General features: G+C 43.5%; 1 protein-coding gene across 1 annotated transcript in view; it reads right to left on the minus strand.

The window, feature by feature from the left end:
* Positions 1 to 27,134, minus strand: part of tenm1 (teneurin transmembrane protein 1) — a 163,208-nt gene that overhangs the window by 15,117 nt on the left and 120,957 nt on the right. Inside the window, 6 exon segments of the mRNA XM_068714351.1 lie at positions 215 to 528; positions 1,586 to 1,782; positions 3,420 to 3,507; positions 6,992 to 7,186; positions 7,737 to 7,820; positions 9,665 to 9,819. Coding sequence (XP_068570452.1) covers positions 215 to 528; positions 1,586 to 1,782; positions 3,420 to 3,507; positions 6,992 to 7,186; positions 7,737 to 7,820; positions 9,665 to 9,819 — 1,033 coding nt within the window.

Genomic DNA, 27,134 nt, shown 5'->3' on the forward strand with positions numbered 1-27,134 from the left:
GGCCAACCACCAGATGGCAGTCACATTTCACACCGCAAACATAAGCTCTGACTCACATTAAAACACATGCATGCAATCCCAAGTCTACACACACACTGAGAGTCAAGCAACCAACCATGAATAAAAGAAAAAGTGAAAGAGGATGAAAAAAAGAGAAGAATAGACAGAGAGAGAAAAAAAAATGAGAGCACAATAAGCAGAAAAAAAAACTTACTCATAAACAGTGGTCCAACTGTTCTCATCACTCTTGGTTGCTAGGAGACCTGTGTTGCCATGGTAAGTGATGTGGGCGATGTCATGGCCTTGGGCTGACACCTTCCTCAGTGTTCCACTGTTGCTAAGAGACAGCCAGTACACCTGTCCACCAGGTAGGGCCAGCCAGAGAGGCACTCCACGAGCGTCCCTCCTCACCTGCAGCCCATGGCCGTCGCGACTCGTCAGTCCGGACAGCTGGCCGTCCGAGATGTAGGAGAAGTTGTACAGGTAGTGACCGGTGATCAGGTGTTTGGTGTGCATGTGGGAGCCGTTCTGTCGTGGGAACGAAGAGATAAGACATTCATAACTCCATGAATACGATCGATTGTTATGTTCTCTGTTCTTAGAAACTGCTAGCTACTGTAGTTTCATACTAGTCATTCACAGTTGAAATGAATATTTGAGAACATGAGCTATTCTCTCTAAAAGCCAGAAACCAGTGAGGTAAGTCTCAAACTTGTGATGTCATCAGGTATAAAGTCTGGAGCTGCTGCATAGACAATGAATGGGAGATGAATGTTTTTTTATATTTATATATATATATTTTTTTATACCCGAATGATTTTTACTCTATTGTGGTCTCAGTTCTGAAAAAAAAATGTACCTTCAGAGTAACCTATAACACATCTTACCCATTTCATTGTCCATGGAGCAGGTCCAGACGTCATACTTGATGACATCACAAATTTGAGTTTTAGTACTCTGTATGAACAGCATCACAAGGTGTCCAAAAATACAAATTTTAGGGGGTAAACATTATATCAAACTTAACTGCTCAACTTTGTAAACAAAGGTTTTACTTTGTTTTATTGCCTCAGCCAAGGAGGTTATGTGTTCGGTTCAGTTTGTTTGTGTTTGTCAGCAGGATCATAGAAAAAAACTACTGGAAGATTTTCATGAAACTTGGTGGAGGGGTGAAGCATGGGCCAAGGAAGAATACATTACATTTTTAAAGCGGATCGGAATCACAGCCAAGGTACACTATGTATTTATCACTTTCATTAACATTGAGGGCATGGACTTGGTGGAGGTCTGCGCTCTCCAAGTGCCCTTCTAGTTTATATATGTATTCATAGCAAAATATGTGTGTCAGAATGAGTTTTTTTTAATACAGTTCAGAACAAGAATCTATAATAACTGATTCTCCATTTAATACTCAGAGCATTAATATAGTAGCAAACAACTACTTGCTATGTAAATATATAGGGGAGTAATGCCTACCTGAAATGGTGTTCATACAAAGGAACTGAGAAATATTACTCAAGTATCTAGACATTTATATGCAAATACCCATGATCTATAGACTATTGATAGCTCAGGCATTGTGTACCTGGCTGAAGAGATAAAGCTCCTGGTCCAGTGGGGAGCTGATCTCCACCAGTCCGACTGGGCTGGGCTGAGGCTGGTTGGGGCTGACCGCTCTGATCCGGATGTTGCCCAGATCAGCAATATACAGGGTGCCGTTGGGGGCCACGGCCAGAGAGGAGGGGGCTTTGAGACGAGCGTCACGGGCGTAGCCTCCGTCTCCTGATAAGAGAAACAAAGAGACGTTGTTTGGGTGAGGGCAAACTCTTTATCGACAGAATAGCATAAGTGAAGGCCCCCATAGAGACGAACACACTGAGCAATTCAAATCATTCTTCTGAGACGACAAACCACCGTTGCGAAATATGAAGATCTCATGGTGCAGATTAAGCGTTTATCAGTTTAACTCAGGACTTGGATTTGTTGGGATGCTGCAGGTTCCCAATGGAGTCGATACGACCACCTTGATAGTGACCTCAGCCTAACAGACGGTGGTAGTGGGCGACTGAATCCATTCATATGTCTTTGGTAGCGCAGCAGGATTACGGCCCGGGTGAGGCCCCTTTAGATGCTGTCAGCAGTAGGCCCAGAGCCTCTGCTGGGTCTGTGCAGGCAGCAGGGTGGCATTTTATCTATTGACAGCATGCACATGTGTGTGTGTGTGTGTGTGTGTGTGTGTGTGTGTGTGTGTGTGTGTGTGTGTGTGTTTGTGCGTTCATGTCTTCTTGTATTTGCGGGTGTGTGCTCACACGTGTGCGCATGTTCAAAGACACTGTGTGACTGTCTTCGGTGGAAACGAAAAGCCTCTGAAGAGAGTAATCATCTGTTAACAGCAAGACATGATTGAAAATATGCAAAGTACAACCCAAGGAATAGGGATGGTTACAACCCATTGGCTTGTGGCATGGGAGAGACACTTCCCTCCATTTTGAATAGAAAAGAGGCAGATTTTTATGAGTAGAATTAAATGATAAAATCACATCCTCTGACACTTACAATGAAAGCATGGCCTAACTGTCAAAAGAACACCGGCTTATTTGTTTGGTCCTTTCCTTTTTCCATTTATTACAGTTCAGGTGCCCCTCCATGATACACCAACCAGTTAAAACCTTCAGCAGCTAGACGGGAGCTTTTTCTTTCAGCGGCTGTAATTTGAATGGATTTGAAAGGTTTCTCTCAGGCTGGTTCCTGCTGAAATTTAGCTGGAGGTTTTTGCGAAGGAGAAGTCTCCTCATGAATACAAATACACGCCAGACCCCCTACACACACACACACACACTCTCTTTGTATACCCAACACGCATACATTCACAAATTCAAATTACCTTCACTCACTTTTCCACTGTGACATTATAGATAGTCATTTATTTCCCGTATATTGTCATCATTTACTCAAAACATCATTATCATAGTCAAAACAGCCCTTCTTAGATATTAAAATTCCATCTGGAATAAATAATTTAGACACATTCAAGTAGAGAAGAAAACAGTGGAGGAGACAGTCGAGAGAGAAAAAAGTTGCTCTCAAGCTCTGCTGATAAAATCATTGGCCGGCAGGGACACACAGGCAGCAAGATTTAATCACTCAATATCAAGACACACTGACTATTTCAATTAATTTAAGTTATGTCAAAGCTTTTAAAGTGTTCTGGTTTTGTTTCCCTCCTTATACATCTGAAGCAGGCCAAGTATGATATCATCTGATAAGATTTTTAAGTGCAGTTACATGTTGGTTTTAGCACTGTAATCCTATTAGACATAATCTAATACTTTCACATTACTTAATCTTGCAGTCGCATAGTGTGTGTGTGTGTGTGTGTGTGTGTGTGTGTGTGTGTGTGTGTGTGTCTGATGACCCACCGGAGAAGCAGTCACAGTTGGGGTCTATCTTACAGTCACAGTCCGTGGGGGCTCCAGAGATAACCGATATCTCCCCGTTGGTTGACACCTGTGAAGTGTTCAAAAATGTCACACACGGCTACAAAATGCTACGGGAGATTATTGTTCAAAAGAACCCAACGTTCAATCATTTTAGTTTTGTCTATTCTCTCCGGCAAACAAGATAATGATGGCATTACATGAAAAAAAAAAAAAAAAAAAAACTGAGCTGGGAATACAGATTAATTATATGAAAATGATGACGGTGAATTTGGATACATCTGTCTGCTGGTGCTTCAACCAAACAACTGACGATGATATCTGAGGTGATTTTTCCTTTTTTTGTAAAAACAAAATAATTATGAATCTTTAGGGGGCAAATGGAGCTTTGTTGACAGATTGATGAATGTTTGCAACTTGAAATTCAGCTCTCCAAACAAATTAAACTGGTTGTCCTGATGGAGACTGCTATAAATGAGGGTAAAAACTGCTACACCAACAGTTTGATTTTGATGCATCTTCGAGGGGTAATGTTTCTTTAACTGGTCCAAGGAGAGCATGCAAAATTATTTGGCTTATTCGCTTTTTTGCAGACAGATGAGACCTCTAAAGCTCAGTAATTAACACGTAATGTCCTGTGTATTTAACCCTCATCCTAGCAACATATTTAAAAGGTCCAGTGTGTAGCATTTCTGGGACCTATTAGGACAAATGGAATATAATATTTTATCATTGGTGTGTAATCACCTGAAACTAAGAACCGTTGTGTTTCCGTTAGCTTAGAATGAGCTCTTTGTCTCTACATAGAGAGCTGGGACTCTTCCTGGTGTCCGTCATATTGGACCGCCATGTCTCAACAATAGCCCAGAATGGACAAAACAAACATTGGCTCTAGAGAGAGCCTTTCACGTTTTTACGTCACCAGAAGTTCTCTACCCGCTTGGGAGCTGCGGTAACGTGAGTCGCAAGATGAAAATAGACAGAACACAGATGCAGCAGACTCGGATTTTCTGATGTGTTCTGTCTGTTCATTGACAAAGTCAAGAAAATGTGGAATGATGAAAAACCCCTGTAAGATATGACAAAAATACCTCTGGGGTCTGCTGGGACCCCAGTTGGTAGGATTTAGGTTAATCCCTACAAAAAACTAAGTGTATCAACAAGATGTAACTTGTTTCATTTAGATAACTGTAGGTGCTGGTAGGCAGGTTTTGTTACTGTTACTGACAGAATCAGGCTAGTTGTTTCTATCTGCTTCCAGTCTTTGTCCTAAGCTGACTGCTGCTGGCACGGTAGCCTTATATTTAACGTACGGACATGAGAGTAGTTTTGATCTCCTCATCTAAGACTCAGCAGGAAAGCCAATAAGTGTATTACCAAACATGTTCAACTATTCCGTTCAAATTTGATGATCTCAGTCTGCACCTCAGAGTGGAAAATCAATCCTAACTGACCAAAAAATTGCACATTTAGTCCCAACTTCAGGCCTAGCAAAGGAGTGAAAGCATTTCATCCACTTGTTCTAGGAAAGCACTGTCCTCCAGTCGTCCTAATCAGTTCCAAGTTCCCTGCAGGAGGACCTTCTAGAGGTGGCGAAATATAGAAAGAAGAGCTTTTGATATAAGAAATAATGGCCAACTTCTTCAGAGACACGGACGTGACTCTGAAGAGTGACTCGTAACGGATAAAAAAATGCTTTAACTTGAAAAATATGCCCGCTTCACAGAAGACAAGTTCTTACAATTTTTGCTTAATTGAAAACAAACAAGCGCAGCCTCAACGGAGCTAATTTGGGATGCAATGATTGTGATTTGAATGCACCTCAAAGCTCCAATATTATGCATATTCAACAACGTCCCTGCCTCTACACAAGATTAAAAATCAAATTAAACACATATTGGTTATGGATGTCGGGTCCTTGATATTATGGCCAAATGTTGTGTGTGTGTGTGTGTGTGTGTGTGTGTGTGTGTGTGTGTGTGTGTGTGTGACAGAATCAACGTGATTGGACCATCAGAGCAGACCAACAGCAGTGCCAAAATATTGCCTTAATACTTGTTGAAGCCAAGGCACGTTCACATTCAATAGGGCTTATTGCACTGAAAAAGAAAGTAAGACTTGCTGGCTACACAGCAAAAGATGGAGCTTTTGTCAGTCATTTAAGATGAAATGTAGCGGTTAATTTGTGTGTCATTTTTTTATCAGTCGAAAACATATCGTCAGTCTGTACCTGTACGCAGCTAGTTTGTCTTACAAGTGACACAGAATTCTGTATTTCGTTTAGTTTCCCCTGCATCAAACTGCATCAGCCTGTCAGGTTCTTGAAGGTGTTGATTGCCCTTCAGAACCGCTGAGAAAAACCGCAACACATCATCGTTAGTTTTGTTTCACGGCTCATCGTCATAAAACGGCTTCATTCACTCCCAAAAGGAGAACTTCTACTTGCTGCTGAGAGTGTGTGTAGGGACCTTCATAAATAACGCTCAAGTCCTATTTTGAGATTTCATTATTTTTTTAGTTCTAGTTTGACTTTCTGTGTGAATGATCCTGAGACGCGTGATGAATATGGGCCCGGATATACGATGCATAAAATAAGAGTGACAAATACAGTAAAAAAAATACATCAAAAGACTTGACAGCGCTATCCAAAAAGGCATCCGAGGTTCTTTATGTTCCTGTCTGCCTCCACATGGACTCAGCGTGGTGCTGCTGACCACGAAGGGACTATTGATTGAGTCCAGCAGGCAATTTCTTTGTGTTGCCGGTGCTCAAAATGGGGCTGTGATTGCATGCTGCTTGTTAATGGAGCTAATGGAGAAAAAACAATTTTTTCCTAAAGTGAAAATTGACTTTTGAGATTTTATTTGATCTTTTTGGATGCATCAGATTTTCCTATGTCCATGTGTAACACTTTCTTGCTGCACAGCATCTGTGACCACAGTAAACAACCTGACCGCAATGATGCAACAAGGGTGAAGGTGAAACAGTGTCATAAGGCCAAATGGATGGCTCTCAGCTGCAGCTGAGATGTGTTTGTCAGTTTTGATACAAATGTAAAAGAAGAAAAAAGTATTGTGTGTGTGTGTGTGTGTGTGTGTGTGTGTGTGTGTGTGTGTGTGTGTGTGTATATGTGTGTGTGTGTGTGTGTGTGTGTGTGTCTGTGAGGGGGATTGCTGTGTAATCATTCACAGATGCATGCAGCAGTTGGACACCTGTGCAGAATTTAGTAGGGATTGTTGCAGATTGTGGAGGGTGTTTAGTAACCAGTAGTCAATAGTGTAGCAATATATTAATACTCTGAATAAGAAAATCTACTGAAACTTGATTTTAAATGATGGGTAAAACACTTCAACATGAGGACAGTAGTGTCTTTAAAAGTTCCTTATGCGAAAGTGTTTTGTAAACATCTGTGAAAATGGGAACCTGATGGATGGTATCAGTCACTGACATCACATCCATCATTGGTAGCTGCCCTTCAAAGCCCAATCAGAGCATCTCTAGCTAAAAATAAGCTGAAAGTAACTACGCATGGTGTTTTTTAGAGACAGAATGACCTGTTGGATGCGGTTGATGCGCCTCTCGTCAGTCTCAGCGATGAACAGCGTGCCCAGGTGGGACAGGGCGATGGCCTTGGCGGCCTCCAGGGTGGTGCGCACTGCCGCCCATCTCACCAGGTGGTGGTCGATACCTGGGACCTGGCAGTGGATGGGGCGGCCCGCCACGATGCGCACCTGAAGATTTTCTGATACCTGATAAAAACAAAAAATTATCAAAAAATGATCAGCAGCTGCGTCGGCTATGTAAAAGAGAAACAGAAAGTACATAATTACAACTGAGCGCAGTAATTCTTTATGGTAAGTGGAATCAGCTACATTATATCTTTGCTGATCCACTGCATTAAAAATCACATGATCTCAGCCTACGCCATCTAACGACTCACTAAGTTTTCACAAGAAACACACTTGGACAAGAAATTCATTAAGTTTGTAGTTATGGAAGTTTTAATGTGATAAGCAAAATCAGAGGGACAATCTCTAAAAACAACTTCTGCAGTGTTGATTGCATGATTTTCTTTTTTTTAAATCAAGGTGCTCTTTTCCTTTCTTTTCTCACTCGCTCTAAATGCACCTTAAGTGTCAGCACTGCAAATTGCGTGAAATATAACTTTTTATTCCTCGGTTATGCATAGTGCCGATATCTTTCAGAAAAAACACAAAACCCTTGAATAGGAGACAGGTTAAAAATGAATTCACTGGCAAACGTGTGTGTGTGTGTGTGTGTTCAATACTGTTTCTCTACCTGTAGGACAATGTTGTTGTCCAGGATGTAGAGGGAGTTGTCCAGAGGGTTAATGGCCAGGTCTGTAGGCCACTCCAGGCGCACCTGAGAAATGACACAGCCCACACATACAATAACTGCATTTCTATAAAAAAAAAATTAGAACAGGAGAAGAAGAAAGCTATTGGCTATCCCCACACAAGAGTCAGTTACAGGTGATACAAATAATAGCTCCTTAATAACACAGCATTAGGCCTCCTGACCCTCCCTGCTCATGCAAAGGTCAGCGGCGGGCAGGGAGCCTTCCCTGTGTTTATTCAAGACTCGCCTCGGCACCGCCGCAAATGTCAGCCAATAACCGTGATCGGCGCAAGCTCAAATAGCACACCCTACCCACTGACGCCGCGGGGGTCAAAGACAGACAAACCCACACTAGCGCACGGCCAGCCACGTCACCGTCTGTCTCACAAACACACACAAACACTCAAACTGTGAGCTATGGAGACGAGGCGGCGCGTCTGAGGGATCAGTGAGGTGATTGATGACTCCGAGGATGGATTGGTAAATAAATGGATCATGTTAAATTGCCACTGACATGTCCAATTATAGGCACTGTCAAATGAGAGAGAAGAGGGTTCACTCTGAAATCCCATTTTAAGGAGGTAGAGAGATTCATCAAGCAGGACTCACTCTGTCCTTAGCCGGAGAAGATACGCATCATATCTCTCCCGCTCGTGATATTGAACTTTGCAGTGATGGCAGGCCATCACTTTTTACAAGTTTGGTTGAGCTGGTTCTGCTCAATTATAGTCAAACTGAATCTAAAATGAAAAAAAAGACTATAAAATATACTATATATTCCCTGTGTTTGTTTTTGATTCGTGGTCATTTTCAGAAAACTACATTTGTGCAACCACACATATAGTTAACCAGCGTGGGTCTGAAGTTGATTATTAATCTCTTTGATTTGGATCTACATTACTTCGGGGCATTAGCGTATATGAAAGACAGCGATGTCGGCTAACGTTATCGAGCTGCTCCTGTGCACAAGAACGTGCAGGAGCAGCTGGTGAACACAAGAGAAGAGTAACGTCTTAAAGAATTAGTGCTATTGTTAGCAAGAGGGACAAACTAGCTTCCATTTTATCGTGTATCGGCGTTCTTTGAAAAAAAATATGCACAAGCTGCAGTATCATTATAGATTAGATTTCCTTCTACAGAAAGTGAGACTTCAAATCTAGGCTGTTCGCTTTGCATAAATTTAAGTGGTAACGTTTGTCTAGCCATGGTCTCCATCATGCCACATTGAGGTCGCAGCAGTTTATGCGAATAAACACTGATGGATGGTGAACGCGCCGCGGAGGCCGACAACTAACACAAGCGAGGTGACACGGGCCCCTTTAAGGACATATAAGAGCACCACTGGGAATTCACCCTGGCTGAACACGCATATTCACACACACATACACGCGTGTGGGCAGAGATCCCTCTATAGAGCCGGCAGTTCATCTATAATTCAGCTTCTGCTCTAATAGGCCTGATATAAGTCAGCAGCGTGATCTGAGGGCTGGCTGATCAAATCTGTGCAGTAGCTGTCTTTGGTCTTCGCTGCGCACACACTCACTCTCTCTCTCTCTCTCTCACACACACACACACACACACACACACACACACACACACACACACACACACACACACACACACACACACACAGAAAAAAACGCATACACCTTTAAGGAGACGGAAAGAGTTTCTGTGGAAGAGGCCGGGCAATTTAGATCAACAAAACAATCACCGACTGTAAGAGATCAACAAACTATTATTTCTGGGTTAATTAGCTGACACAAAACGCAGGCGTTTTGTATTTCTACGGCCTATTTTAAGGCATAAAACACGTGGCTCTGGCTCTCTCTCTCACTCATTCCAACTAGGCCGCGTTATTAGCTTACCTGGGTAATGTCCATGCGCGCGTCGCAGCTCAGCGGCTGCGTCGACATCAGTCCGTTTGAGCCAATCACAGTGGAGAGCAGACCCCTCTCATTAATCTTCTGAATGGTGGTGCCGTCGACGAAGTAGACGACACCTCTTTTATCCACCGCAATACCTGGGCGGGTGAGAGAGAGAGAGAGCAGATTGAGCTTATTTGGAGACGACAGAGAGGGAGCGAGTAGGGGTTGAAAGAACAAAAGGCTGAAAACGTGAGAGACAGTGTGAGAGAAGAGAGGAGATGGAGAGGAGTGAGTAATGGAGAGAAGTAGAGTGGAGAGAGGAGTGGGCTTTGGAGAGGCATCCAACTCAGTTAGACATTCAGCTCAGCATGCGGCTGTCTTATCAAAGGCACTGCACCACAGAAATGTAATTATATTTCCATTCCGGAGCCCACTAAAGGGATTAGAACAATGCAACCGGAGGAAGAAGTTATTTGTCACATTAGATGGGAGCAGGGTGCCGCAGTGAACTTTTGACATTTGGCGCATGTGCAATATAAATGTGCGTCCGTGAATATCTGCATCTGCGCGGATGCTTGCACAGCGCCTGTGAACACATGCTTCGCGGGAGTAACATATACTTGAACTCTCCTTGCAGAGAAGCTCTGCAGTAGACAGCGAGTGGAGAGAGAAGAGGGGGGAGAGAGGTAAGTCCAGGTATTAAAGGTCAGGGCAGCCTATGAATCATCTGTTATGGATGAGGAGCGACCTTCATCCCCGTCTCATCTCCATACAGAGAATAGCCCTCTGACTCAACTCCGCAACAGCAATATTCTCCCACGACTCAACCCTCACCTCTCAAACCGTACGCCGCCAATTCCCCTTGATTGCTTTCACTTAGCATCTGCGACAATAAGCCATAATTCAGTATTTCTACCCGCCATCTCCCATGCATGTGGCTCACTGTTGTGCCATTTAAAAGTGCATTGTGTTTATGGTTTGCCATTAAGTCGTGTCAAGTTTATGTATATATCCCTTTATCTCGAGCGCGCCTCACAGGATAATGGAGATAAAGCCTTCTTATATATAACCTCAATAAATCCCCAAACTAAATGGTGCAATACAATATGCAACAAAATAAACCATAAAAACAATCCAATGCCAAGTAGCATTATGAAAAGATATAAAAAGAGCTACAAGTATTATTTTTATAACTGATTTATCCGTCTATTATTCTTACCAGCGTTCCTTTATTTGTTTTCAAATTTTATATTTCTAAGACATGGAGCAGTGTTCATTTGGAGTCATGTTTCTGGTCTCTTTTTGGCTCTGCTTTGGTCCCTACCAACTCATAAGGGAAATACCTCTCCTTTTAGATGCTAAATGCTCCGCTATTTTAACCAGGAAGTCATTAACTTTGTTAAGTCTGTCATTTGGTGCAGGGCAGGCAGCATAAGGTGGGCTTATCAAAGTGGTTGTGTTTACTGAAAACTGCAGCCTGCTGTGTGTGGAAACCAAGGTTGATGAGCGCTGTGAGGGTGAACCATAACATTAAAGCGTATGGATGAGAGATGCTAAAACACATCAAAAGAGCGTAGGTGCTGAACTGCAGAATTGGGTTGATAATTATCTGCAAGTTCATCCCTATTTGTGACCCATGGGCCATTGATTGTTTCTAAATGAAAATATTAATTTGTGCAGCTTTAAAACATCAGAAAATAGTTTAAAACTTCCCTTTAAAATTGACTAAAGCACAGGGCGATGATTTTTTTTTCATCATGTAATTATATTTGACTTTAATTAGTACTTTGTTGAATCGACAGAGAAAAGCAAAGGAGAAGCTAGACCAGTATGTTTGGTATTTCCTTTAAAAGAGGGATCTCGCCATGCATATGAGCCACTACATCATGAATAAACTGGACAATGGCGCGACACCATTAGTATGCATTACGTTTCCAACTCCCCCCTCATTCAGTCATCTTTTCCCCTTGATCGTTATGCTGGTTCTGTCAGTCTTTCTCCTTTCAAACTCGGCCATACCATACGGTCATACTGGATTATGTGGGGATGCGCCTCTACTCACTTTTTGAGCCTCGAATAGAATTCGCCACCGCCCTGTTCCCCAGGCGGTGCTAAGGTCTCATCCTCCTTGACATACAATAGCTTTCTTTACACGTGATTTCATTCACCATGTGCACGCACACACACACACACACACACACACACACACACACACACACACACACACACACACACACATGCAAACACAGGGCACTGCCACCGCAACTAGATTCACGAATGTCCTCAAACGGAGCAACCCTGGACCGACCCCGAGAGTCATAAATCGTGCAGGTGGAGTGGAGGTGGGCAGGGGGAGGGCCAGGGTCAGTGTGTTTCCTCCAGAGGCCAGAAGGTGAACTGCAGAGCTCTCCCTCCTGGCCCCTTCGTCATCCCTGTGACACAGACAGATTACACCACCCACACAGACTCACACCCACCCCTCCCCTCCACGACACCTTTCCTCTCCTCTTCTAGCTTCCCCTCGCTCTCCGTCCTCCCTAACTTGATCTTCTTCTGCTCTCTTTTTGCCCCATCTTCCCTCCCCCTGTTCTTTTGTTTTTATCTCTGTTGTCCTTTGCTTTTGTTTTTGCTGGTTCACTCCCTCTATCTTGCCCTGAATGTTATAAGTGCTAATCAAATCAGGGGCCCCTGACCCTTAAATAACGGCTGGGCTCTGTCTTCCACTGTTCGGTGCCTCTCTTTATTTCTTCCTTTCGTTCCTCTCTGCCTTTCCATTTCTCCCAGTGTCACCTGGCATTACGCAGGAGTGACATCTCAACCCACAGCGCAGTCTCAGCCCACTTAGATCTAAAAGTTGGCACATTCTACCTGCTCTAACGCCGGCCTCGGATCCTGACAACTTTCCTTTCACTTTTCCATCCATTCCTCCTCCTAGCACCCTGAACCTGTCCCTGATCTTAGAGCTCATAAATCCTGCACAAGGACATGTGCGTAGGTGCTTTAGAGAGAGTCAGGACTCTCTCTAAATACTGATTTCAGTTCTCTCCCTCCCTCCCTCCCTGGATATTACTCTTTCTTCTCCTCTCCTTTGGTTCTGTCGACTTCCATCCTAAATTCCCTCCATTCTTCCTTTCTTGCCTTTGTTTTTTGTTTTTTTGCTTTGCTGACACCCTCAGTATGCGTGCTCAGGATCTTCATGTCTTATGTTCGCACGGGCAGCGTCTAAATAGCTGCCGATCTATCATCAACAATAAACACAGGACTGACTTATTCATCCTCACACAAGCGCAACAATGAGGAACGATTGCTATTATCGCTCGGCATTGGTGGAAAGGATTTATGCCAGTTGATGTGTTGTTTAAGAGTATTTGGCCGTGCTTATTGAAAAGGCTGCAGATTAGTCCACATTCTCCTTGTCAGGGGCTGGATTTCCTGCTGCTGTGGGTAAAGCTGTACGCCGCGTTCAGGGAATTTACGGCCCCTCCGTAAAGCCGATGGATACTCACAAGACATCAAAAGATTTACCGTGTCTACCCAGGTGGACCTGGCCCTCTGATACTCATGTTTAGAAGCTGGCAGATGCACCGGTGGAGAAATAATTGAGATAAATCTCAACTGGAGAGGGAGATGCACATTTGGCTAAAGTTGGGACTGGATTTTATCATCAAAGAAGAGTGAATTAGATGGAGTTGGATTGACCTTGGTAAAAACAGAGGGAGAGAGGAGATGGGGGGAGGGGGGAGAGGAGAGGATGATAAAGTGACGCTATTCGCATTCGTCTCAGTTTTAGGGAGAAAAATGCAGCCGAAGAGAAAGAGACAGACAGCAGCAAAAGTGGTGTGAAAGAGGCGAGAGGTGGCAATGAGACAAAGGGACATGATGAGGAATTGCTTCAATTAACCATTACAGGCCAATCACTCTCAATCAAAGGATCTCTTTGTTCTCTGTCCTTGTCAAAAGAATATCAGTTATAACCGCCTCCCCCTGGCATTGCAATACAATCCAATCTGATTAATGCCCTGGAGATGGGTCTCAGAGAGTATAAGTGTTGATTACAGCTATTTGATGAGAAGGAGCCACCGGGGATTTTTTTTTCGAGCAGAGAGCAAAGCAGAGGTGAGGACATTTGTAAAGTGAGAAATGAGATGAGGTGGGAACGACAAAAGTTGTAGATTATGTACCTTATTTAGCAATAATAGTAGGCCTCCCTGTTGGCATACAGTAACATCAGGATGTGGTGTGTGTGTGTGTGTGCGTGGGTATGTGTGTTTCTGCTGCATACTGACTGCTAACACCTGAGCCCTCAAGAGTGCAGGAAGTCGGCCTGCTGGTGTTGTTCAAATTTCCCTTCTACAGTACTTTCAACCTTCAAATGTTGACAGCAAAGCTGCCTCTATGGATCAAAGCAAGAGGAATTGTAAAATCGTATGAAAAAACAAACACATCAGTGTCTGTCAGCCGGGGAAACAACCACCGGAGTGCAAAATAAGCACAAACTCTGCAAAGGGAAACCTGCCTATAGGATCTATTTATGGAGGAGAGAGCATAATGTGAGCATGTATGGAAGTTGCATTCATATCTGAAAACTTTCAGACAGCCACGCGTGCAGGCAGGGGTGAGCTGTGTGTGCGCACACACACACACACACACACACACACACACACACACAAGCAAAGAGAGAGATTGCCAGCAGCCTGAGGAGTAAGTCCTTCAATCTGCCCTCACATATCCCCAGGCTCGGTGGGTGTTAATGATATGGACTGACATATTATTACAGCATCTAAATGACGCTAGCTGTCGCTGATTATATCCCATGGCGCCTCCGTACACAGTAACTGTGTGTGACTGACAACTGAATGCAGACAGACGGACAGTTTCACCTGCACAACCGGCCCTGCAGCGAGGGACTCTGGCCATAAATAAAGTCAACCAAAATTAGCTGTGGAAAAAGCCCGGAGGGTTCACTAACTGCTGCAGTTCGACTGGAAGTGACGCTGAAGAACACATTGTTTCAAAGAGCCTTTTAGCTGGCTGTGTGGTGAACTGTTCCCTTTGATCATTGCTCCCCGAGAGTGCACGACGGTCGTTTGTATACGAGCGTGTGAATATATATATACGGCTGAGTGTGTGCGCGTGTTGTCAACATGTGCAAGCTCGCGTTGTGGCCCGTGTGTGTGTGTGTGTGTGCATGCGTGCCGTGAAGTCGCTAGGCGAAAAAGATAAGGCATGGCAGTTAATCACATTGTGCGCATATGCAAATATAGAGCGGATAAATCAGAGCGTCTGCAGATGAGAAATTCACACTCCCACACACACAACTTTCTTGAAGGCTATGAGGTTGTCGATGTGCACTAAAGGGGGGGGGGGGGGGCTGCACCATACTGATGTTGTGTCTGCACGTGTTTGACTGCAGGACTATATGATTTTGCACCTGCATTCAAAAAAAGACACAAGTATCAATTGTTTATGCTGCCGTCAATGGCACATTGAGATTCTGTACATGCTGCTCTGAACTGTGACATGCACGTCTGTGCGCTGCAGCACTGTAATACAAGTGCCGTTTACGACGGCTCTTAATTTCCCCAATCAAACACTTAATCATCAATCAATACAAAATAGCGCCATAAACAGGGACCGGCGTGTATTTCTGCTGGATCTTTGGTAAGCAGTAATAATTCATGCTTATTGTAATTAATTATTCATTAAAGCCCCACAGAACAGACAGTGGATTAGTAATTAAGTCTGAATCAGACACTGTGGCTCATCTAATTATCAACCACTATAAGTTTGTTAACATATTAACCCGCATTAATTAATTATTGATAGCTGTTTTTTGTTTTTTTTTTGCTGTTAGCTCTCGACTACACGTGTATGGCGAGCATGCACAGAACTGAAAGGAGATTTTGCAATAGTTGCATGCAAATTTTTGCGCTGCTTTTTTTTCTTTTTTTTGGGGGGCGGGGGGGGAAATATGCGACTTGGCAGTAATTGCCTTGTTTGATAGCAAAAGAGAGATCCAAAGCAATCACAGAGGCAGCACACAAACTCAATTATAAAAGCAATTGAAATGCTTTGGACTAGAAAGCCGCGTGAAAGGCTGAGGGGTTTGGATCAGTGCGGAGCGTCTGCAGATTATGTCGCACTGTTTAGAACATCAAACAAACACAAGGAGGTCTATCAATAGAGGCTCTTTTACCAGGCACGCCATCGCGACAACAAGCCAGCGAGGCTCTGCAGTGGTAGCAAGAGGAAATGGGATCAATGGGGGTGGGAAACAAATGTTTTCACCACAGAAAAAGGGAAAAGAAAGCGGCACTAAACTACTACAGATTGCAAATCTCTACGAGCAGCTTCCACTCAAACATAGTTTTTCCCGCACACAGGACAGAGACATCACGGTAACTGAGCCAGAGGCAGCTCCAGTGCAGTCTTTATCACAGACCATTTCAGCAGCCATTTCAGATTTTCCTTGCCCGTCTTCCAAAAGAACTGTGTGAGTGCTTCCTCGGAGGGAGGTCTGGCCACTGGTCTCTCGGAGCACTGCAGGTGATAATGGTACCCAGGTGCAAGCGTTTACCGTCTCTGTTGTCCCATCCCCCATCACAGCGGCTGAACGTGCACGCTCGCGTGCTGGCCATTCACCTCGGGTAAATGCAATTTATTCCTCCACAGTGGTGAAGCTCCGCTCCTCCTGTCAGCATGCCAGGCTCCCAGTGGAGGTTGACAGGCTGGCTGCCAGCAGCGGCCATCTCCACCAGTTAAAGTGACACGCGTGTCACATTTGCCATGATCACACTGATGTTTGCCAACCTGACGTACCTTTAACAAGGCGCCCATAACTAACTCCGTGTCCCTTCACTGGGAGAAGAAGATTAGGTCTAGGGACCCAGAGGATGTCAATCAACAAAAATAAAAAAAAGCGTGCAAAAGCAGACCGACTCGCACAAACGTTGCACCTTTTGATGCACAGGCTCAGCCTTTGGCCTCCAGCCCGTATCTCTTATTGACTCAGGGCTTCATTACACACGCAGTGAGCTTCAGTAATCTCTCTGAAGCCACCCTACACACTCCGACTACAAACAAGGTAGCTGTCAGTCTGCATAGTGTTCTACCTAATACATTACTTGAATAGCAGGCATTTTACAGGTAGAGCCTCGTTTTAAGTCAGCATAAATTTGCCTCTGCTAAGCCCATTGACTATATTTTCTTTGGTCCTTAGCAAATCTTGGCAGTGAGCTGACTATTTCCCCCCAGAATATCTATGAGTCCTCCTCCTACCCAAGGTGATTAGGACGCAGACCGGCTACTTTCTCAGATGGATCCCTGTTTTTCAAAGTAGCCCAAGACACTTGTTATCCTTTTATCTGGTGGACAATCCAGCCACATGACATTGAATGACACTGAGCTCAATGCGATGATCCATTTAACACTGCCATCAGGCTGTCAACTCATGTTTAAATGCATCACCAAACTTTGTATTGCCTGAGTTTTTGGCTCAAGATGACTTGTCATTTCTGATCCATGTCAACCTATGCATTTGCCTGTCATATGGAGATAAAAAACAACAACTGTGCTTCTCCTGCTTAATGCTCCTGCTTATGGTTGAGATGCTCCTCATCTTAACTATATGCAACAGGTGGACATATTGAGATGCCTTTATTTCACCTTATAAACAGATTGTTGGTGCGCCAAACCATCTGGATACATTTTTGAGTTACTGTATGCAGCGAAGATGCAGCAGAAGTAACTAAGCCGTTTCTCCAAATTGCTTTATCCACTCATGATCACTATTTCTGAGTACTTTCATATTTACCGATGATAGATTTCAACCAATCTGCCAATTGTCAACCTCTGCCCAAAGTTAGGATAATACTTTGGACAGTAACGCACTCACGTATCTCAAACTTTTTGTCCAGTGATTCTGTCGGTCAAGAGAGAATCCGATGGGTGTAATTTGATCAATTTTAGCCAGTAAAATCAGCCACTTGTTGACAGCTGAATGCTCGTTCTGTTTGGAAGTAGATGTCTCATCATATTTGGCCCACGTCTACGTTTCCTGACAAGCAACCTCTCGTGGTACTGCAAATAATGACTACACAGAAGTAGTGTGACCTTGTTATAGTGCAAAAAAAGCTAGGAGCCTAGGTTCCATATTCAACAGAACAACAACATTTTTTTTCCAGTGGTGTTTTTTTAACCTCGTTTGGCACCCAAAGTTCAACTAAATTCACAAATATACGGAAGTTATGTTGGCAACAATTTTACCGTATGAAAAAAGCTTAATTTTGAATCAACATCACATGTTTGACAACATGCCTGAACCGGGAATTTTCAATGAAAACATTTACTTTAAAAGTGAGAGTATATGAGGGGTTAAATTGGGACGGGGCTGTGCCGGCGTTGCCATGTCATCTTGCAGGGGATGAAGCCCCTGAATTTAATCATAAATGCTGTGAATCTCAACAAAAAAAAATGCAACATGTGTGAATGTGCGATAGTCGTAACATAACAGACTGTGTGTGTGTGTGTGTGTGTTGGGGAGTCTGACAGTCAGTCAGATCTCGACTTCAATAAAAAAAAAGTGTGAATTACTCTGTTACACGTAAAAGTCCTGCATTCAAAATATTACTCAGTTAAAACCACAAAAGTATTAGCATCAACATATACTGAAAGAAGGCAACCAAAAGTAAAAGTACTCCTTTTGTAAAACATTTCAGAATAATTTCAGAATTTCAGATTAATACATATATGTTATTGGATTATTATCAATGACGCATTAATCTTCATCACATTAATGTTGCAGCTGGTTAAGGTGGAGCTCATTTTAATTACTGTATGTACTGCTGAGTAGTTTAATCTACAACAGAGTAGTCATTTAGGACATGTACATTCAATGTCAATAAGATGCCAGACTGCATAAAGTAGCATCAAAATAGAGCTTGTTTATTAAAAACCCTGCCTCCCTACTGTAGCCCTGTGTACAGTATGCATTATTTACTGATTTCCTCATGTGTGACAATGGAATACAGTTGAATAGGCTTATCGGGTTTATAATAGTAGTGAGTGAATAGTTTTTAAGATTCTTGCAGCTCTGTCAAGAAGACTTACATCACATCCTGCAGACTGCCCGGCTGTGACAAAGTCAGCAGTAAAAATACAAACAGGACACCGGCCATATCTCTGCAATTCTTTCCCCAATGAAGTCAAAATTGCTCAGTGGCTGGACAAGTCCTCGATGTATGTGTGCGCTTTGCTTGATGGCCTTTTACTTGGCCCTCTGGATTTGCTGCTGGCAGCTATATTCTCGGCATTCGTTTTAAAAAAACAACAAAAAAAACAAGTCCCTGGCAGAACTTCTTGACGTGGCTGCTCAACGATGCAGGTTCTGTTGCACAAACCGTCGCCGATCTTCTAATTATCATGGATTCCGCAGTGAGACAAACAAGCTGTGGTAGAAATAGCATGACCCAATGGCGTCTCTCTTTCTCTCTCTCTCTCTCTCTCTCTCTCTCTCTCTAATTTGCATTATCATACAGTATGCTCCTGTTTGCCTTGCTGTGTGATTTATTCATGTGTGTATCATTAATGCAGGAATGTCCAGGGGCAAAGACAAAAGCTCGGTCAATGTGAAATGAAACACGGGAGCAGGCTGTTAAAAAATTGCGCACACATAATGCACAACGCTCACAACGCAAACCGAATCTTGAAGCTACAAAAAACAACACAGTGTGACTTATCTGATGCCCTTGTTTTGCGAAACAGTGCTCTGTTTAAACCAACAGAAACAATGATAGTTGACCCTCTGAGAGGGACGGCAGCCACAGGGCCAGTTTAATATGCTGATGAGGTGTGGGACTACAGCACGCTGCAGGATTTAGATGCAAAACACTGGGTTCTCTCCATCTGTGTCTCTCTCTCTCTGTTCATCCATCTCATGCATTTTTTTCTCTCTTTCCATCCATTCTCGATATTTCTTTAAACATTCCATATTATCTTTTTCATTCTCTGTTGTGCACACTTTCTCTTTTCACTCTCTCTCTGTCTGAGCTCCCTTCTTTTCTCAATCAATTTAATCCCCTCCCCTCCTCTCTCTCCCAATCTCTCTATTTTGTGAGATGCAACAATCACTCTGCACTAAATGCAATGGGAGCCAGAGGTAAAATAACAATGGCATATTCATTCCAAAGTTATAACACAGAGCAGCTGGCAGTAGAGGCTACACAGCCCTAGGAGATCTTCTAACTTCACTGCCGCAGCCAGCGAATACAGTTTGGGAAGTGGCAGATTCCGGAGAAGGGAAATGCGCGGCTGCAGTGATCAGGGCTCTGCAATTGCAGGACACTGCCGCTCATATGACTCCGCCGCTCGAGTAGAAGCAGGGTGGGGGGACGGGTGTTTGCCGAGTTAATGGTTTTGAGTGTGGGCTCGCTGACAGCATCGAATGCTTGATTCACACTGATGAAACACCCTGAGAAACGCTTCTGTGCACACGGCGGTGTTTGCAGCCATTTCTGTAAACGAGACTGGCGCCCAATGTGTGAAGATATTCATTCGCCTAAGCTGCTTATATGTCAACCACCGGCCAAAACAGATACTGTACAGCAGGAAGCCTGGCTGCCGCGGTCTGAGGTTGGCGGCCAAGGCAGGGATGCGCCATGTGAAGCGTATTTACCCCTGGCTGTGGCTATTTTTTTTCTTCTTTTTTTAAACTCCCTGGCCGTTCAACATGCTAATAACCGCTACCAGTTTAAAGCCCTCTGCTTCATTCGGCACCCCCCCCCCCCCCCCCCACCGGCCCCGCTATCTCAACTCTGATGGCGTGCCTCGCAGCTGTGGGGGCTGAGTGAGACGGGGACAAAATGTGTTGTGTCTCCCTGTGTGGGGAATAGAGCGGCAAGGCAAAAGAGTCAGAAAGAAAGCAGCGGAGGAGAGAAAAGAAGAGGGGTGTGAGAGAGAGAGAGAGAGAGAGAGAGAGAGAGAGAGAGAGAGAGAGAGAGAGAGAGAGGCCGACGGGGCAATGGGGAGAAATGTGGTGGCAGCATGTCAGCCTCTGATAAGGGCATTAGTCTGCCCCCTGTGGGTTGGAGTGAGAGACTGCCACTGCAAGCACTCACACTACCATGCGCACACATACGAGCGCACACACACACACACACACACACACACACACACACACACACACACACACACAAACACACACATACTTCTCTGTGGATATCAGCTTTGCTGTCTGGGACCAGTCAACAAATAACAGATAAGACCTGCACATGGCAAACAACAACCAAACTCCCAATCACTGGAGTCACTCTCTGAACTCTGCTGTCCAAATATACACACGAAACACAGACAGTTACTTTTTTTTTTTACATACACACAACAATTATTTACCAAATGTTTGTGTAGAAAAGAAGAGAAAAGAAAAAGTAGCCCTTCATGTTGTGAACAGAAGGAGTCCAGAGATGCGAGCCAAGGCTGTTGGGTCCTGCGGGACCGACGCCTCTTTCATGTCAGACATGGGATCCATCCTAAATGGAGCAAGGCCCTTTTATTTACCGAGCTAATTGACTGCAGTAGTGCATGTGGAGCCAACTCTAAACAATGCCCCAGATCTTGTATTCATAAGTGAGTGTTTGAAGGACACGAGATAATCCCTGCAGTTTACGCTATGGAGAGAGACTATAAACTTGGACGACGGTGGCGCGCTCGACAGAGCTGCAACATTGTTGGCTATATCAAAATTACGGATTACTATATAGCAATATGTAATAATGTTATGTGTCACGGCAGGACTACTGCCACTGTGTCAACACCGGGGCACGGGCATGATTCATAGCAGAGAAAGGGAAGGAAGGAAAGGAAAAGAGACGGAGGGGAGTGGAGAAAAAGGAAGGCTCTAATTTGGAGCGAGGAGCTCACCAGAGGACACGAGACAAGATCAATGCCGGAGATTCACAGAGCCGAAGCTTCAAAAAAAAAAAAAAAATTCATATAAAAGTAACGGACGGATTTCTCTGTGAAGTCTATCACTCATTACCATTGGTAAGAGGGTGCGGGGAGGAGGATGAGTGTGGGCTGTGACAGATGGATGACAGGGAACCAAGGGGGCTCCAGGCAGAAATCTCCAGAGCCTTTATAAGAGCCGGTTAGTCGGAGCACAATGGCCACGGAGCCTGTGAAGTGAAGTGAGTCAAAGAGTATAAAATACCTGGCCGTGTGTGAACAGGGGGAGTCTCGGGACAGCATATTCTATTACTGTACAAAGACAGAGATGCAGCGTGTTCTCAGGTAGATGGGACACGTACGCTGAGAATAACAGTCCTCAGATCATCTGTCGATTGCGGCAGAAATCAGCTCCAATCTTGTTTGTCTCTCATCTTCCTCTTCCGCTTTTCATCCTCCTTTCCCTCTTCTGTCTGTATGAAGTCAGGAAGTTGTGGGTAATAAAAAGTTCGGCTATCAAATTTGGAGCAGCTTAGTATTAGGAACCGGCGGAATTCGATGAATTTAGACACTTCGGCACTACATTTGTTTACCGCGCACCACATCGACTGGCCTGTCTGCCTCCGACGTCAGACTGCATTGCACGCGCAGGCTGAGTGTGACAGACAGGAGAGGCCGCGCAGGACTGTGGGTGCAGCCTGAGTGACAGGCCCGCGGCCAAATCTCCTGTGCGACCCGGGGACTACGTGGGGGCCAGGTGTGTGGGTGTGATCGGTGAGGGCAGTAAACGGATTATTTCCTCTTCCAGGCTGCACATGCTTTTTGTGCACAAGCCCAAACTAGTCCTATTAAGGTCTACTCAGACTACAATATATGCTATCAGCTATATAATGATCTGATTCTACAGCTGCTGGGTGGTTGAGAACCCCCCCCCCCCCCCAAAAAAAAGTAATGGAAGACAACAGATGAGACACTTCATAATGCTAGGAACTGTAAACAAACGTTTAAGAATGGTTTCAGTGAGTTCAGTGACACATAGCAAACTACAGCAATCCTTTTTGTTTTCATTCAGTCTAAGTGGTGGAAAGGTGGTTAAGTTCTAATTATTGAATAATTAATAATAACTCATTAGCCAATCGGACATCATTGATGAATGATAGATGCTGCTGTTCCCTCACCCTCGACCTTGTTCTCAATTCTTACTCTTGTCCTTTTCTCCCTCATTCATATTCACCGTCATCATAAATATTAAATATACAAAATATAAATTATATATATATATATATATATATATATATATTATATTGATATTATATATATATATATATATATATATATATATATACATGCCTAGTATTAGTGTAATTGTAGTTTAATCGGTAAGATCACTACTGCTGCAAGCCATAATTATGATAATAATTAGTGCAAGTTTCACATTTATTTATCATTTCAACCATAAGAAATATGAAAAAACGATGTCATATAAATGAATAACTACAGAAAATAAATAAAGCACAGCTAAATAAAACATTGCTCATCACAAGCCATGTTGGAGTCACACACTTGGTGTCTACATTTTATTCCTAAAGACCAGTGCAACGGATACAAAATTAAAAACTCTCTAACCGCAGCTTTCCTGTGGGTGACAGTGCCTTACTGATGACAGAAGTCAGAAGAGACCAGTCAGACTTGTTCCAGCTCAGAGGCGGGTAAGAAGAAAGGAAATAAAACGGTAGTACTGTACACCAGCAGCGAAGGCACGCTGCTGGAATCCACTCCTGTCAGCTGATAACTAAGGGTGTAATGATTAACCAATTTAAAATCGACACTCCGGGCTTAATGTCTCAAATATGTGTGCATTCATTCAAATAGCTTGAACTGGGCTAAAGCTAGGAGGGAATCAGGGCTTAATCTGCAGACTTCTCTGCATTAGGAAAGCTTAATAGGACAGCCGTGTTTCTGGTTTAAGTTTAGCGCCATTTTCTCTTGCAAGTCAAGGGAAGCCATTTACAGCTTTCCCTATTAGTCAGGCTATTATTGTCATTTTAATAAAAAAGATCATATATTTTCCCTTGTCATGTACAAGGGAATATATTCCTGTATTTTTTATTATGTGGCCAGCTTTTGCCCATTTGTGTCTGCCAATTTCCTACAGAGACATCATTCCTCTGTACTGAGCTGCTGCGGCACACTGTTAAAGCCCAGTGAAGTTGGCAGGACAGTTTGGGGGCGTGTGCGACTGCTTGACTGACATCCCCCTGTCTAAGTTTTTTCCCATCCCCTATGGTGGGACAAATTACACTCTTCATGGTATACGGAGGCTGGCGACCTCGAGGAATTCCCGGCACAACTCCACCCCCCTTCGACCCGATGTCCCGTTCACATCCTATGGGCTGGATGGTTGTAATGGTGAAATGCTCCCGTGTTTACGACTTGGCTGTGTGAGAGCCAACTGACAACATACTATTATATTCATTGAATAATTTTTTTTTTGATTGACAGGCACAATATGGAGGAGTCCATGTTTGTTCGGTTTTCAGGCACTTTCGTATTATTATTAAGTGCCAAGTCGGATATATCAGAGAAAATGTCCAGTTGTAATTACGCAGGGAAAGGTGTCTTGGCGAAGCGGAGAAGAGTTCATGAGTGAGTCTGCTGCAGAGTATTGTCTAAAAAAAATGCTGATTGGCAGCACTATGTTGAAGCAAACACGGTGAGGATGCGAAGGAGCCTGCAGAGGAGCTGCATTGACCCAGGGGCAGATTCTCTGTCCTTCAATTGAGAATTCAGTGACGTTTCTGACAAGAAATGAGTTTGCAATGCACAGCAGAACTTGTTTTTCCCAAGAAGGAGTCTTCAAAGCAGGTATGGAAATATTTTAATCAGCTCAAGGAGCATGGTTCTGAAAGGGATTTTTCGTTCATTGGGTTTGTTCCAAAAAACTTTGGAAAGTGCAGCACGACCTCCTGTATGTCAAGTTTAAACACCTCCAGCTTCCTCTGAAAAGCACACACCACAGACATGAGGTCACCGTGTTGATTCTACCCTGAAGCTAAAGTCACTGTGGTAGGATGTTACATCCGGCAGGTTTCATTTTGTTTTTATTTTGCAGGACACAAATTTGGACTTTTGCGTTTTGTTTTTTAATGCTCAGACAGAAAAGGTTCAAAGCATTGTGCGAATGGCCCAAAAAACGCTCCAGTGCCCTGCCTCTGCTGAGCACCCTGACATTGTTGTGTCGGAGCAAATCATCAAAAGTTGCACCGACCTCTGTCAGAAATGTGTCTCATCGCGGTCATCGTGACTTCTGAATGCATTCCACCCAGACTAGCACACAGAAAACAGGGCGCGTTATGTGGTGATACATCAGACTGGGGCGTCGCACCGATACCCTCTCTCTCCCTGTCATGGAAGGTGCTCCCTCCATACTGATTCGCCCATGGTGAGTGAGATGAATTGTTCCTTTTTTTCACGCCATCACAAAGTTGCTGGTGCAAAAACATTCAGCAAGAATCTCTGCTTGTCTTGGTGCGCAGGAACCAGACAGCGGTGTCGGATTTATTTTCTCCTTCATTTCATCCTCTTACTTTCCCTTCTACCATGGCCTCCCATCAGGTCACTCATTGCACTCTTTCATTAGTTCAGTGTCCAAAAAAGGACCTCCTGTGTTTGCGTAGGACTCAGTGCTACTCTCAGTCAAGCCTCCAGTGTCAGCTCTTACTGTGTCATTGTTTTTTTACAATTACTCTGGCTCGATATGACGACTTCAACTAGTTTTGTGGTTCTCACCTCTGTTCTGGCGATAGTATTGTTCAAAATGGGCATGGTCGGTGTCGTCAAGCTGTTTGACGTTTCCGCCCTTTGCTATGGCCACTGTTTCACCGCAAATAAAGCCCATCATCCTTAAACGCACGGTTTTCATTGTAAGATTTCTTTCTTTTTTTTGGGGGGGGGGGCTAGTTTGAGTATGCCATTTTTCTTTTTCTACCTGGAGCTTCTACATCTGATCTGACAACAGCCTTGCTAACTGTGGCGACTAGGCTGAATAATGACAGGTGAGAACGATGTGATAGCAACGACCGTTGAAAGCAGTTTGGATCAGTTTGCTGAAAACTTTTGTTCCTGGTCCAGAATAAATTGTATTTCTGTCCGGATTTGACCGCAGTCTGCGTATTGACTGTGTATGCAAAGACCTCATTTTTACTTGATATAGCAAGAATAGCACAGGTGCGACTAATAACGTTAATGATGGCCTCATTCCATTGAATAGTCACACCTGTGTTGTTTTCCCTGCAGTGACACGGCAAAATGTCGGCCGTGGAAAAAAAGGTCTCGCAGTGCTTTGGCACAAAGGCAGACAATTTACTTTTACAATTATTATTAATATTTTTTAAGGTGAATCGCATAAATACCATAATTACCTTTGAGAATCAAAGATAATCCCTAAAATTGGATAACTGAGGAGTGGAAACATTAGCTTTGCCTGGTTAAATCAATTCATATTAAAAAATAAAATGTTGATGACAGGGCACAACCAGCATGAATCCATCACTCCGTCCTAGCTGGTGTCAACAGCGCAGGCTGCTGGTGTGGGGTGTTTTTGTGGCAGGACACAGTAGGGGCCTTGAAGCAATTAAACAAAAGTGCCATTTTTTCAAATGATATGAGACGCAAAGCTTTAAATGATTGTCCTTTTAGTCAAAACGCAACACAGGAATCAGTCATAACATTAATGTTTGTATAGGATTTACGCCGCAGAAAACTGATATTCTATATAAACATGTTTTCATTTTAGGAAGAGAAAGTCAACGGTGTAATTTCGAGAATAAATCTATTCACGCTTGAGTTGTACTGTAATTATCTTTCTTTTCCGACAAAATGGAAAATTAGTTCTCAGTGCTTGTTATCCAATAGTTCATTTCAATTTGTACATAATTCAAAATGTGGGGAGTGGAAAGAATATTTGTTAAGAAGGGCAAGAATCGAGAAGGTTTCTGACTATGAAAGAGCAAACGCCCACAGGAAGGTAATGACGCAGGAGCAATTTATAGATGCGGATATATTATATAGAATTACACATGTTCTATTACAGCATTGTGACTGAATAGGATTGATAGATGTGATAACGAAACCGATATAAATGTGATCACAATACTGTCAAATAAAAAAAAACTCCCACGGGGATTACCATTTTTAAAATACTTCCAGGAGAAAGACAGATGTGGGTTATAAAAGTGACTTTTCATGAGATTGTGACAGAAGTTTCGGTTTCCTATGATGATCTCAATACTGATTCTAAATGTATTGCAGTCTGCAAATTGAGAAATGTGAGATGTGGTGAGATACATGCTGACTACCAGTGTTTAAAAAAAAAAAAAATCGGGAAAATATTAAATTATTCCAAAAGCTGCTTCAATACATAATTTTGATGTTTCAGAAAACTATTAATGGAATAGTCTTCCGGCTAGGTGTGCCACATATCATAACCAGAACCACAAACACTGCATCCACATCCTTTAGGTGCGGTGTC

The sequence above is a fragment of the Cebidichthys violaceus genome, unplaced genomic scaffold (assembly GCF_023349555.1).
Source record: "Cebidichthys violaceus isolate CVI_PGR_0920_01 unplaced genomic scaffold, fCebVio1.0.p SCAF_2, whole genome shotgun sequence".
Classification (NCBI taxonomy): domain Eukaryota; kingdom Metazoa; phylum Chordata; class Actinopteri; order Perciformes; family Stichaeidae; genus Cebidichthys; species Cebidichthys violaceus.